This window comes from Capricornis sumatraensis, chromosome 6 (assembly GCF_032405125.1).
Source record: "Capricornis sumatraensis isolate serow.1 chromosome 6, serow.2, whole genome shotgun sequence".
NCBI lineage: Eukaryota > Metazoa > Chordata > Mammalia > Artiodactyla > Bovidae > Capricornis > Capricornis sumatraensis.
This window is the reverse complement of record NC_091074.1, coordinates 112,792,234-112,805,952: the sequence shown is the minus strand read 5'-3', so window position 1 is coordinate 112,805,952 and position 13,719 is coordinate 112,792,234. Positions and strand designations below refer to the sequence as shown.

At 42.8% G+C, this 13,719-nt stretch overlaps 1 protein-coding gene across 1 annotated transcript in view; it reads left to right on the top strand.

The window, feature by feature from the left end:
- Positions 1-5,855: 5,855 nt before the first annotated feature.
- The window catches only part of TEX48 (testis expressed 48), an 89,265-nt gene continuing 81,401 nt past the window's right edge, over positions 5,856-13,719 (top strand). The window contains exon 1 of the mRNA XM_068973658.1: positions 5,856-5,937. Within this exon, the coding sequence (XP_068829759.1) occupies positions 5,856-5,937 (82 nt within the window). The remainder of the gene's footprint in view (positions 5,938-13,719) is intronic.

Here is a 13,719-nt window from a genome sequence, read left to right as displayed (position 1 = left end):
TCCAGGCACAGAGCATAACTAGTGCAAAGGCTTTAAGTGTGATGAGCCTGAAGTGTTTCAAGGAACCAACAGAAAGACAAGTAATGGGTGGGGCATGGGCAGGGGGCAATACAGTGGGAGAAAAGGTCAAAGAGGAAGATAGGGACCAAGTCATGTAGTGCTCAGTATAAGGAGAAAGAGTTGGGCTCTGATCTATAAGCAGTTGGAATCCATCATAAGTAAGCAACGTAGTGATACAATCTGAGTTATATTTTCAAAGAGCAATCTGTCTGAAATTTAGAGACTAGGTCATCAAGATGCAAGAGTAGAAAGAAAAGAAAGACAATCAATTAGGAAATTCTCTGAATGATGCAAGACAAGAGAAAATGGGACCACAGTCTATACATGTAGATTCAAGAGGAGTAGTGGATTCTTTTGGATCACATTTTTCAAACAGGTTTCATATGACTGAACACTAGATTGGATGTAGGGGCTGAGGAAGAGAGAAGTCAAGGTTTAGCACCTAGCTTTCTGGGCTTTAATATCCGGGTGGCTGTTACCGCCTTTTACTAAAGTCAACAGACGGAGAGTTGACTCTCCGTGGGGAGAGATTCTCTATGGGGAGAGTCCAGGGTTATACTTTTACTGTGTAAGTTTGAGGAAGTTTACTGACCAGCCAGGTGGAGTCAGCAGACAAGCAATGGGCAATATGAATCTACCGTCCCAGAGAGAAATCAACCTGTCTGTGTGTCTGAGAACCATTAGCACAGAGATATTTTTTAAGCCATGGGGCTTAATGAGGTCACCTGGAGAGACGTGTATAGCTATAGATGGAAAAGGAAGCCCAAGACCACTCTGAGACACACTAAGAGTTAGAGGACGAGTGAAAGAGAAGGTAAAGGAAACTCAGAGGTGTCAGCCAGTCAGGCAGGGGAAAATCCAGGAGAGTGAGAGGTCACGGAAGCCAAGAAGGGATACAGATCACACAAGGGAAGACCCAAGAGACGACCATGGATCGCACAGCATGAAGATCATCAGCACTCTGTTTCAGCTACATGTCACCATGTAACAAATTATCAAGTACTTAGAATGGGGCTATTATTCCTCGTGATTCTGTGGTTTGGCAGGCAGGTCCTCTGTTCCACAGAGTATCAGGTGGTGAGCTGGGGTGATTACAGTCATCTGGAATCAGGCAGGCTGGAACATCCAGCATGAATGGAATTTAACGCTAACAGTCAGCTGGAAGCCCCACTTGGGCTATGGACCAAAGTGACTACGTGTGGCCTTTCCATGCCCTGGGCTTCTCACGGCATCTCAGTTCTGGGAAGGAGTGTCGCAAGAGGCATCAGCCCGTGAGACCCAACCAGGCAGAAACTGAAGGGATTCTGAAGAGCTAGCTTCAGAAGTCCGGAAGCACTGCTTCCACCATGTCCTACTGATCAAAGTAAGCCCAGAATCAAGGGGAGGGGAAGCAGACTTCAGCTTTCAGCGAGAGGTTAGCCAGGAATTTGTGGCCATTGTTAATCTTCCACAGGACCATGACCTGATGGAAGTGAGTTGAGAGAATTTGAGGTAAGGAAGGGGTGAGAGAAACCCACAAACAAATCAAAATGGCACACACTCAAGTTGACAAAATTGGCCAAAAAAAAAAAAAAAGCAAGGCCTTCATTATGACACTACTAGTAATTCTGATAAGTTTAACTTCAATTTTACAAACCTATCAAACTAAGAAATATAAATCTAGGGATAAAACAGGTGCTTGCCAGATGGTGCTAGTGGTAAAGAACCTGCTTGCCAGTGCAGGAGATGTAAGAAACATAGGTTTGATCTCTGGGTTGGGAAGATCTCCTGGAGGAGGGCATGGCAACCCACTTCAGTATTCTTGCCTGGAGAATCCCATGGACAGAGGACCCTCTAAGGCTACAGTCCATAGGGTCGCAAGGAGTTGGACACAACTGAAGCAACATAACACACATGCATGCAGGGATGAAACAGCAAAAGTGCTAGAAGAAAACTGTGACAAAGTCATCATGAATATAAAGATGGGGACCTTCCTAGAAACTCTGATAACAGAAGGCACAAAGTGAAAGACATTTTGATTAGATGAATATTTAAAATTTCTACTAGGATTTAAGAAATTGACCAAAACCTAAAAACTTACTAGTAAAATCACTATTTAACTAATTCTCACAAATCAAGAAAAAACCAAATGCCCAATAGATATAGGCAAAAGATTTACATAGGATATATAAAATGTGTGTGCTGCTGCTGCTGCTAAGTCGCTTCAGTCATGTCTGACTCTGTGCGACCCCATAGACGGCAGCCCACCAGGCTCCCACGTCCCTGGGATTCTCCAGGCAAGAACACTGAAGTGGGTTGCCATTTCCTTCTCCAATGCATGAAAGTGAAAAGGGAAAGTGAAGTCGCTCAGTCGTGTCAGACTCTTCGCGACCCCATGGACTGCAGCCCACCAGGCTCCTCCGTCCATGGGATTTTCCAGGCAAGAGTACTGGAGTGGGGTGTCATCATCTTCTTGTATATATATGGGCATGCGTATATATATAATATACACACACACACAAAAGAATAAAATAAAAGTCACTAAACAGATTAATAAACCATTTCACTGGCAATCAAATAATGCAAAATAAAATGCTGGAATGGTATTTTCTGAAAATATCATCAATCAGTTCAGCTCAGCCACTCAGTCATGTCCAACTCTTTGCAGCCCCACAGACTGCAGCACGCCAAGCTTCTCTGTTCATCACTACCTCTCAGAGCCTACTCAAACTCATGTCCATTGCATTGGTGATGCCATTCAACCATCTCATCCTCTATTGTCCCATTCTCCTCTGCTTTCCATCTTTGCCAGCATCAGGGTCTTTTTAATGAGTGGCTTTTTCCCATCACGTGGCCAAGTATTGTAGTTTCAGCTTCAGCATCAGTCCTTCCAATGAACATTCAGGACTGATTTCCTTTAGGATTGACTGGTTGGATCTCCTTCCAGTCCAAGGGACTCTCCAAGAGTCTAAGAATCTTCTCCAACTCCACAGTTCAAAAGCATCAATTCTTCAGTGCTCAGCTTTCTTTATAGTCCAGATCTCACATCCAGACAGGACTACTGGAAAAACCATAGCTTTGACTAGATGGACCTTTGTTGGTAAAGTAATGTCTCTGCTTTTTAACATGCTGGTTGTAATATGCTAGGTTGGTCATAGCTTTTCTTCCAAGGAGCAAGCATCTTTTAATTTCATGGCTGCAGTCACCATCTGCAGTGATTTTGTATCCAAAAAATAAAAATCTGTCACTGTTTCCATTGTCTCCCCATCTATTTGCTGTGAAATGATGGGACAGGATGCCATGATCTTAGTTCTCTGAATGTTGAGTTTTAAAGCTAACTTTTTCACTCTCCTCTTTCACTTTCATCAAGAGGCTCTTTAGCTCTTCTTCATTTTCTGCCATAAGGGTGGTGTCATCTGTGTACCTGAGGTTATTGATATTTCTCCTGGCAATCTTGATTCCAGCTTGTGCTTCATCCAGCCTGGCATTTGGCATGATGTACTCTGCATATAAGTTAAATAAGCAGGGTGACAATATACAGCTTTGATGTACGTCCAGTTCTAACTGTTGCTTCCTGACCTGCGTACAGATTTCTCAGGAGACGGGTCAGGTGGTCTGCTTTTACATGAATGCCAAATAGGCACAGTTCAGGGGGAACATCCACTTCTATACATTGCCAGAGAAAGTATGGAGGAAATTTTAGCAATACTTATCACAAATCCAGCTGCATGAGATGTACCGTTGCTCTACAAACACAGACTGTTCTTCCTTGTCATCAGAACTTTGCTAGACTTCTTCCATCTCTCTTGGTTTCCTTACTCCAGCACTCCTTGCGGGAAAATCCTGCAGGCTTTGGTGTGGTTGTTGGCGGATCATTTCACTTGCCCCATGATCTCCTCCGTTCCACATTATCGCACAGTATCCACTTTTCACCGCTCCTGACAATTTGTTTTAAAAACAGAATGTTTTCATTATGTTTAAGTAGAGAATCATATGCAGAAATACAGCCAAGAAGTTTTTGTGTTTTATTTTTCACTTAAGTAGAGCCCAAACATCAAAGCAACTAACATAACCACATTGGTGCAAACAATTTTCAGTGCTTGATTTGGATACCCTGAGTATGTTGGCTATCTCCCATGTGGTATAATGTTGATTGTTCTCAATTAATGTCTCGGTTTTATCCACTTCAACTGGTCTACCCAACCGTGGAGCATCATTCAGGGAGAAATCTCCAGCACAAAACTTTGCAAACCACTTTTGACACATTCAGTCAGTCACAGAACCTTTTCCATACACTATACAAATCTTCTTTTTTTTTCTTCACATTTCAGTTGCGTTTTTACCTTTCTGGAAGTGATAAAGCATAAGATGAAAATGTTGCTCTTTTTCTTCCACATTCCATATTAAAATGGCTACACAAAAATTCATCGGTTTTGTTAAGTTTTTTTAATTCACACTGATATGACAGCTGTCACAATACAATTGAACCAAATTGTTTCCAATGAAGTTAAAGACAACAGAGTGCTGCTAGAGCCATCATATGGAAAAACCGAACAAGCATTTTGGCCAAGCCAGTGTTTTTGACCCCGTCTCAGTAAGCTCTCTTCCTTCTGCCCTAGCTCAAGTTGTGTCTGTGGTTTCAGCAGTGTGGGACAAAAGGAACTGGATACGATACACACTCCATCCTTCTTCCTTTCCTGGTTGTCTTCCTCTGTCGGGGTGGGAAGGAGGGAGAAAGGAGTGGATGCTGTTCTCAGCCAGCTACTGGTGGAGAAAGCGGCTGCTCTCATCTTCATCGCTCATGCCTCTTTTCCCTTTCGTGAGCGAATCCATGGGGATCTTGAAAGGTGCAGGCGACACTTCCTTTTGGTTGCTTGTTTCGCTGTCTGCCTCCGGAAGTGTTGGACTTTTCTCTCTCAGGGCCAGTTTTCAAATGCAGGCTCTCTTGTACAGGTTGTTTGTAGCTCTTGGTGGGGGCAGGCTGGTGCTCTGGGGACTGCCCTCTCCCCAGCCCCCTGGCTGGGAGGCCCCGTTGAGGCTGGACACCTTCCCTTCCCTTGGAGGTCCCTCTCCCCTCAGTGGTCCCCTTAGAGGAATCAGCAGGAAGGCTTAAGCCACAGGCACCTTCAGGAGGTTCACTCCACCCAAGGGAGAATCCCCTATATCACAGTGGGAACACAGCTCATCCACACTTCCTCTCTCAGATCCACCAACTCTCACCTACCCCTTTCTCCACACCAGCCCGATCAGCCTTAGAGCACTAAGCTCCATACAGGTCCAGATGTTCCAAGATTACAGAAGTGAAATGAGCTGCCCTCTCAACTTTGAGATGAGGCAAAGGAACAGATGTTGGGCTTTCCCGGTGTTTTAGGAAGGAGATGAAAGAGTCAAATGATCTCCCGCGAGGAGGGGTTAGAGGAACAAGAGCTGAGAGTACCCAGAAGCAGGACTTCCCTCCCATTATCTCCCGAGTCTCACGTCCCATCCCTTCACGTCTCACTGATGAAGGCCGTCAGACTCCACCTGCACCTGGAGGCACACAGGAACTCCTTCACCGAGGACTAAACTTTCTCAAACAAGGTTTGCCTGGCAACTTCCAGTGACATGAAAATATGCTGTTTCAGACCAACCTGCCTCATTCAGAAAAAGAAAACAGGTACCCGGCAATGTCAATATAGGGCAGTTAACATTGTACTTATTGTTCTTGTCTTGACTGGGGACTCTGAGAAAAGAGACTACATGTTGTTAAATGCATTTCAATTCACTCTAACAATTATCAGCTAAAAACTCTATGTGCCCTAAATACACAGCTAGCCATGACCTCAAGGAGCTTATGCCCTAGTGTGGGAGAGAACAAGGAACCAGATGATTCAGGAAACGATGAAGGGAGCATCACAAGTAAGTTTCCCAGAAGGGACCACTAAACCGGTCCTCCCAGGCTGAATAAGAGTCAGCCTAGCAAAGAGAGTTTCAAGTAGAGGAGGGAGCGCAGCCAAAGGCCTGGGCTACCAAGCAGACTAACACACTGGGGAAACTGACGGGGGTTCAGTCTGACAAAGAGAAGAGCACTGGGAGTGACAGGCAGAGACCGAGGGGTGCAAAGAAAGCTGAGCCTGAAGACGCAGATGGAGCCAGGGATGAGAAGTATTTCGGGTCATGTCAATGACTGTGGACTTTCTCTAGGAGTCCTGAGGAGCCATGAATGGGCTTGAAACAGCGGAAGAACTTAATATGATTTCAAGCTTGGGAAGATTATGCTGGCTGCACTCAGAAGAAAGAATTGGTTAGGAGCAAGAGTGGAGTCAGGAAGATCTATTGGGAGGCTAGTGGCCTGGGCTAAAGTTTTATCAGAGAGACAGAGAGGAACATGAAGACCAGAGATATGAAGCAGGCTTTGATAATTGAGAGAATGTAGTGATTGGAGAAGAACATGCAAGCATGATGTCCAGGTTCTGGTTGAAGCAACTGATGCATAGTAGTGCTGCTTTACTGACTACACCAAAGCCTTTGACTGTGTGGATCACAATAAACTGTGGAAAATTCTGAAGGAGATGGGAATACCAGACCACCTGACCTGCCTCTTGAGAAACCTATTTTCAGGTCAGGAAGCAACAGTTTGAACTGGACAGTGGAACAACAGACTGTTTTCAAATAGGAAAAGGAGTACGTCAAGGCTGTATATTGTCACCCTGCTTATTTAACTTATATGCAGTGTACATCATGGGAAACGCTGGACTGGAAGAAGCACAAGCTGGAATCAAGATTGCCGGGAGAAATATCAATAACCTCAGATATGCAGATGACACCACCCTTATGGCAGAAAGTGAAGAGGAACTCAAAAGCCTCTCGATGAAAGTGAAAGAGGAGACTGAAAAAGTTGGCTTAAAGCTCAACATTCAGAAAACAAAGATCATGGCATCTGGTTCCATCACTTCATGGCAAATAGATGGGGAAACAGTGGAAACAGTGTCAGACTTTATTTCTGGGGACTTCAAAATCACGGCAGATGGTGATTACAGCCATGAAATTAAAAGACACTTACTCCTTGGAAGAAAAGTTATGACCAACCTAGACAGCATATTCAAAAGCAGAGACATTACTTTGCCAACAAAGGTCCGTCTAGTCAAGGCTATGGTTTTTCCAGTGGTCATGTATGGATGTGAGAGTTGGACTGTGAAGAAGGCTGAGTGCCAAAGAATTGATGCTTTTGAACTGTCATGTTGGAGAAGACTCTTGAGAGTCCCTTGGACTGCAAGGAGATCCAACCAGTCCATCCTAAAGAAGATCAGTCCTGAATATTCATTGGAAAGACTGATGCTGAAACTGAAACTCCAATACTTTGGCCACCTGATGAAAAGAGTTGACTCATTGGAAAAGACTCTGATGCTGCGAGGGCTTTGGGGGCAGGAGGAGAAGGGGATGACAGAGGATGAGATGGCTGGATGGCATCACTGACTCAATGGACATGAGTTTGAGTGAACTCCGGGAATTGGTGATGGACAGGGAGGCCTGGCGTGCTGTGATTCATGGGGTTACAAAGAGTCGGACACGACTGAGCGACTGAACTGAACTGAGTGTTACTCTCAAAGCTAGATGACCCCAGGGGTAAAACAGGTATGGCTCAGGGAATAGCAAGGTGGTATATTTAATACTGTACATTATTTATATACCACTCAAAACAACCCTGTAAGATAGATAACACTCTTCCCATCTTATAAACAGAGACATTAACAAAAAGCCATAAAGTCAGGAAGAACTCCTCTTGGCTACAAGAGCCCCCAGGAACAAGGAATCCTCAACAGGCCAAATTGCCAAGACCAGCTGGAGGTTGATTATCATTCATATCACCCTGGAAGTTCACACTTCTTGTTTAGGGGAACAAAGGAAGAAAATCCAAGAGAGATCACCCAGAGTCATTTCTGTCTATCTCAAATTCCCCACCAGACTGGGCTGGGGCCTGGACTTTCTTTAGCTCCACCACACCATTTGCCAGCCTTTTACCCACAGTTAAAACAGTCCCTGTACATAGGGAGGAAAATCAGGCAAAAGGTAGCACTTCCTCTTATGGGAGAATTGTCCCCACCTACTCCCTAGACTCACCTTGCACACCCATGGCTTCTTGGTCACTGCTGAAGTCTTAGTGTCATAGCAACATCCACTCCCCTCACTTCTTCTAGCAATCATACCAAAAAGAACTAACATGCCATCACAACTGTTAAACCACTGCTCTCAGCCCAGAGCTGGGCTCAGGTCAACTCATGCTCTCTGACATCTGTAACTTCCAGAACTTTTGGAGTATGCAGGCCTCAACATTCTTCCTTTCTCAGCAAATGCAATCAACTGCCAGATCTGTATCAAACACCTACCATATGCTGGCCACCATGCCTGGAGCAATGGAAAGCTCAAGGATAAAGAAGATTCATTAACAGCCAGGGCAGTTTTGTGTACAGAACCCAAATTAAAGTCATAAATTCAAAAGAAGGGGAATCCAAACATTTTTGAGAACCCACTATATGCCAGATACTATATGAGCGCTTTTCACATGGCATCTCACCAATGCTCACAGTAAGCCATAAAATAGAACTTATTTTCCATGTTGTACATACAGTGGGAGAAGAGACTCAGAGTGCCAAAGACAGAGACCTTGAAGAAATACATTTCTCTGCTTCCTGTTCATACACGTAGACTCCCTTTCCTGGACTCGCTTGCAGGTATGGTTCGAAGTACGAGTCCTAACTAGCAGAAGCCCTGGCCCACAAAAACCCTATGTGAGTCTTCATTTTACCTCATCTGTATGTCTTGGCCAGAGGAATCCTGGAAGTCACAGGTTGAAGATGACATGATAATAAATGATTTCTAGAATCACTGCATAGATAGAGTACTGTCTCATGGCACTTTGAGAAGTAAAATTCTACTATCAGAAGCCACAAAAGTTTAAGGTTTACTCATTATTGCAGCTAAACTTTGTTGATGGCTTAACACCACCAGAGTTTATTTCTGGTTCACACTACATGTCCAGTGTGGATCCCCAGGAGTTCGACATATATCACTTCTGTTCGTATTTCTTTAGTCAAAGAAAGTAATATCACTACATTTAAACTCAAAGTTAGAGGAAATATAATTCTACCATATATCCAGAAAGCAAAGATCTGGAAATATTTGATAAACAATGCTCACAGCTACTTGAAAATAAAAGGTCTTGGATATCAAAACAGAGAAATATATGCTCATTTGGGAAATATTTTTATTAGAGGATCAAACATCTGAATCTTTTAAGAAGCAGAAGTTTTTATTTTTACCAGATATGGGGCAGAAATATAGACCAAAACCCTGATGAGAGCTTTTGAAAAGGTAGTTTCTATATGGATATGTTTTGGGAATTTTAGGAATGTGGTGTCCCAGATGGTAAAGAATCTGCCTGCAATGAGGGAGATCTGGGTTTGATCCCTGGGTTGGGAAAATCCCCTGTAGGAGGGCATGGCAACCCAGCCCCAATACTCTTGCCTGGAGAATCCCATGGACAGCGGAGCCTAATGGGCTACAGTCCATAGGGTCGCAGAGTTCGACATGACTGAGAGATGAAGCACAGCACATATACCCTTTTCATTTTTTACAGAATTATATAATATTTAAGTTTTTGGTTCTGGACTCCAAAAAATTCAGAATCTGTCCCCATGAAGTATGTCATATTGAAGAAGTTATCTGGCCCTATGTTAGCCTTTCTCATCTGTAAGAGGAAAATGATAGTAACAGGTATCTTATAAATTTTTGAGGTTAAATATGATTCTAGCACAAGATGCAGAGTTCCAAAGAACAGCAAGGAGAGAGAAGAAAGCCTTCCTCAATGATCAATGCAAAGAAATAAAGGAAAACAACAGAATGGGAAAGACTAGAGCTCTCCTTAAGAAAATTAGAGATACCAAGGGAACATTTCACGCAAAGATGGACACAATAAAGGGCAGAAATGGTATGAACCTAACAGAAGCAGAAGGTATGAAGAAGAGGTGGCAAGAATACTCAGAAGAACTGTACAAAAAAAGAGCTTCACGACCCAGATAATCACGATGGTGTGTTCACTCACCTAGAGCCAGACATCCTGGAATGTGAAGTCAAGTGGGCCTTAGGAAGCATCACTACGAACAAAGCTAGTGGAGGTGATGGAATTCCAGTTGAGCTATTTCAAATCCTGAAAGATGATGCTGTGAAAGTGCTGCACTCAATATGCCAGCACATTTGGAAAACTCAGCAGTGGCCACAGGACCGGAAAAGGTCAGTTTTCATTCCAATCCCAAAGAAGGGCAATGGCAAACAATGCTCAAACTACCGCATAATTACACTCATCTCACACACTAGCAAAATAATGCTCAAAATTCTCCAAGCCAGGCTTCAGCAGCACGTGAACTGAGAACTTCCAGATGTTCAAGCTGGTTTTAGAAAAGGCAGAGGAACCAGAGATCAAATTGCCAACATCCACTGGATCATCGAAAAAGCAAGAGAGTTGAAAAAATAAATCTATCTCTGCTTTACTGATTACACTAAAGCCTCTGTGTAGAACACAACAAGCTGTGAAAAATTCTTCAGGAGATGGGAATACCAGATCAACCTACCTGCCTCCTGAGAAATCTGTATGCAGGTCAGGAAGCAACAGTTAGAACTGGACACGGAACAATGGACTGGTTCCAAGTTGAGAAAGGAGTAAGTCAAGGCTGTATATTGTCACCCTGCTTATTTAACTTATATGCAGAGTACATCATGCCAAATGCTAGGCTGGATGAAGCACAAACTGGAATCAAGATTGTTGGGAGAAATATCAATAACCTCAGATACATAGATGATACCACTCTTATGGCAGAAAGTGAAGAGGAACTAAAGACCCTCTGGATGCAAGTGAAAGAGAAGAGTGGAAAAAAAAGGCTTAAAACTCAACATTCAGAAAACTAAGATCGTGGCATCTGGTCCAATAACTTCATGGCAAATAGACGGGGAAACAATGGAAACAGTGACGGACTTTATTTTCTTGGACTCCAAAATCACTGCAGATGATGACTGCAGTTATGAAATTAAAAGACCCTTGCTCCTTGAAAGAAAAGCTATGACCAACCTAGACAGCATATTAAAAAGCAGAGACATTACTTTGCCGACAAAGGCCCATCTAGTCAAAGCTATGGTTTTCCAGTAGTTATGTATGGATGTGATTGGACTATAAAGAAGGCTGAACACTGAAGAATTGATGCTTTTGAACTGTCGTGTTGCAGAAGACTCTTGAGAGTCCCTTGGACTGCAAGGAGATCCAACCAGTCCATCCTAAAGGAAATCAGTCCTGAATATTCATTGGAAGGACTGATGCTAAAGCTGAAACTCCAATAGTTTGGCCAGCTGATATGAAGAGCTGACTCACTGGAAAAGACCCTGATGCTGGGAAATATTGAAGGCAAGAGGAGAAGGGGACGACAGAGGATGAGATGGTTGGATCGCATCACTGACTCGACGGACGTGAGTTTGAGCATGCCCGGGAGTTGGTGATGGACACGGAAGTCTGGTGTGCTGCAGTCCAAGGGGGTTGCAAAGAGTTGAACACCAACAAATGATTTAATACATGTAAAAGCCCTTAGTAAATTATTTTAAAAAATTATTAGTCACTGTTAAATACTCAAGCATTCACAAACATAAATACATTCTTAATAGCGGTTTGTAATAGAAATTTTGAAAGTCTTTACTGCTCCATCAATGTAAAAATTATCACATGTGTGTGTGGAGAGCCAGAGCAGAAGAAAAAATATCAAACATTAATTTTTTTTAATAAGAAAAAATCACATACATTGATCTGGAAAGATATCCAAAATATACTGTGGAATTGTGTAAGTACAAAAGCAAGCTGCAAAACACTATGCATAGCTTGGTTTCAAGAGTTTGTATATATATACAAATTGCAATAAGTATATCAAGTCATAGTAAGTCCTATAAAATATATGTAAGATTATGTCATGGAGAGCAATTGGTTGGGAATGGGATGCTATTTTAAACTAGGTGATCAGAAAGGGTTTCTCTGATCTGAGCTGTGAATGATCAAAAAATTATTAATAAAAAGTAATCACACCCCAGCACCCAGATATTGGTATGTAATACTATTCTAGAATAAAACAACAACAACAAAAAAAAAAACAGGACTCCTTGGAGGAATGACCAATTTTCCAATGGCAGAAAATAGGGAGGATGAACCTGCAGCATGATGTAGTGCCAAAAAGTAAGAAAATGCTCAAGAAACGAAAGAATGGAGGCATGTCCAAGGGATATAGTCAGTCAGTTCAGTCACTCAGTCGTGTCCGACTCTTTGTGACCCATGAACTGCAGCACACCAGGCCTGCTGTTGTCTATCACCAACTCCCCAAGTGCATCCAAACCCATGTCCATTGAGTGAGTGATGCCATCCAACCATCTCATCCTCTGTCATTCCCCTTCTCCTACCGTCAATCTTTCCCAGCATCAGAGTCTTTTCAAATGAGTCACATCAGGTGGCCAAAGTATTGGACTTTCAGCTTCAGCATTGGTCCTATCAATGAACACCCAGGACTGATCTCCTTTAGGATGGACTGGTTGGATCTCCTTGCAGTCCAAGGGACTCTCAAGAGTCTTCTCCAACACCACAGTTCAAAAGCGTCAATTCTTCGGCACTCAGCTGACTAAAAGAGCTCCCAAGGCCAAAGTTGGAACATTCAGCTGCAAAATAGGAAAGTTAGTATTGGAGTCACCTCAAAATATAAGCTAATATATATGAGTCCATACTGATATGAATGAGTAAATAAACAAATGCAGGAAAATAGACAAATCTCCCATAGTAAGAAATTCCAGATGACCCACATGGATATTGTGCCCTCAAGGAAAGTGAAAGTGAAAAGTGAAGTCGCTCAGTGGTGTCCGACTCTTTGCGACCCGTGGACTGTAGCCCACCAACCTCCTCTGTCCAACGGATTCTCCAGGCAAGAATACTGGAGTGGGTTGCCATTTCCTTCTCCACAAGTACAAGTGGAGCCCTCAAGGAAGTAGAGCATAATTCCATAACACTTAGTGTGGGCTAAGCAAAGCAGCTTCCTTCCGAACAGCAGAGTATCAAAATGGGGGGAAATGGTTAACTTTATAGGAAGCAATCTGACAAGCATTATCTCAGCCAAGTGATCAAGCTTAGGGTCATCAGTGATAAGTCACGCTGATAAAAGGTACCCTTGATATAATGAGAACAGTGTAACACCTCTACAGTTTTCCTCTCAAAACATATAACCCCAGTCTAATTACAGAAAAACAGATAAATCCCAACTGAAGGAATATCTATGAAAAAAACCTGACCTCAGAACTATCTATGTCATCAAAACCGAGGAAAGTCAGAAACTGTCACAGGAGAGAGGAGCCTTAAAAAACAAAACCAAAAAGAAAAACCACGAAATGTAATGTGGTATCCTGAATGGGGTCCTTGAACAACAACAAAAAGTCCTTAGGGGAAAAGAGAGGAATTCAAATTATAGAGGACTTTACTTAATATTGTTTCAATACTGTTTCATAGTTGCAATAAATGTACCATACTAAATCAGGGAAACTGTACTATCTTTGCAACTTCTCTGTTAATCTTAACAAAAGAGGTTATTTTTCAAATTGAATAGGAAGAGAGAGAAACTGTGATATATTCAT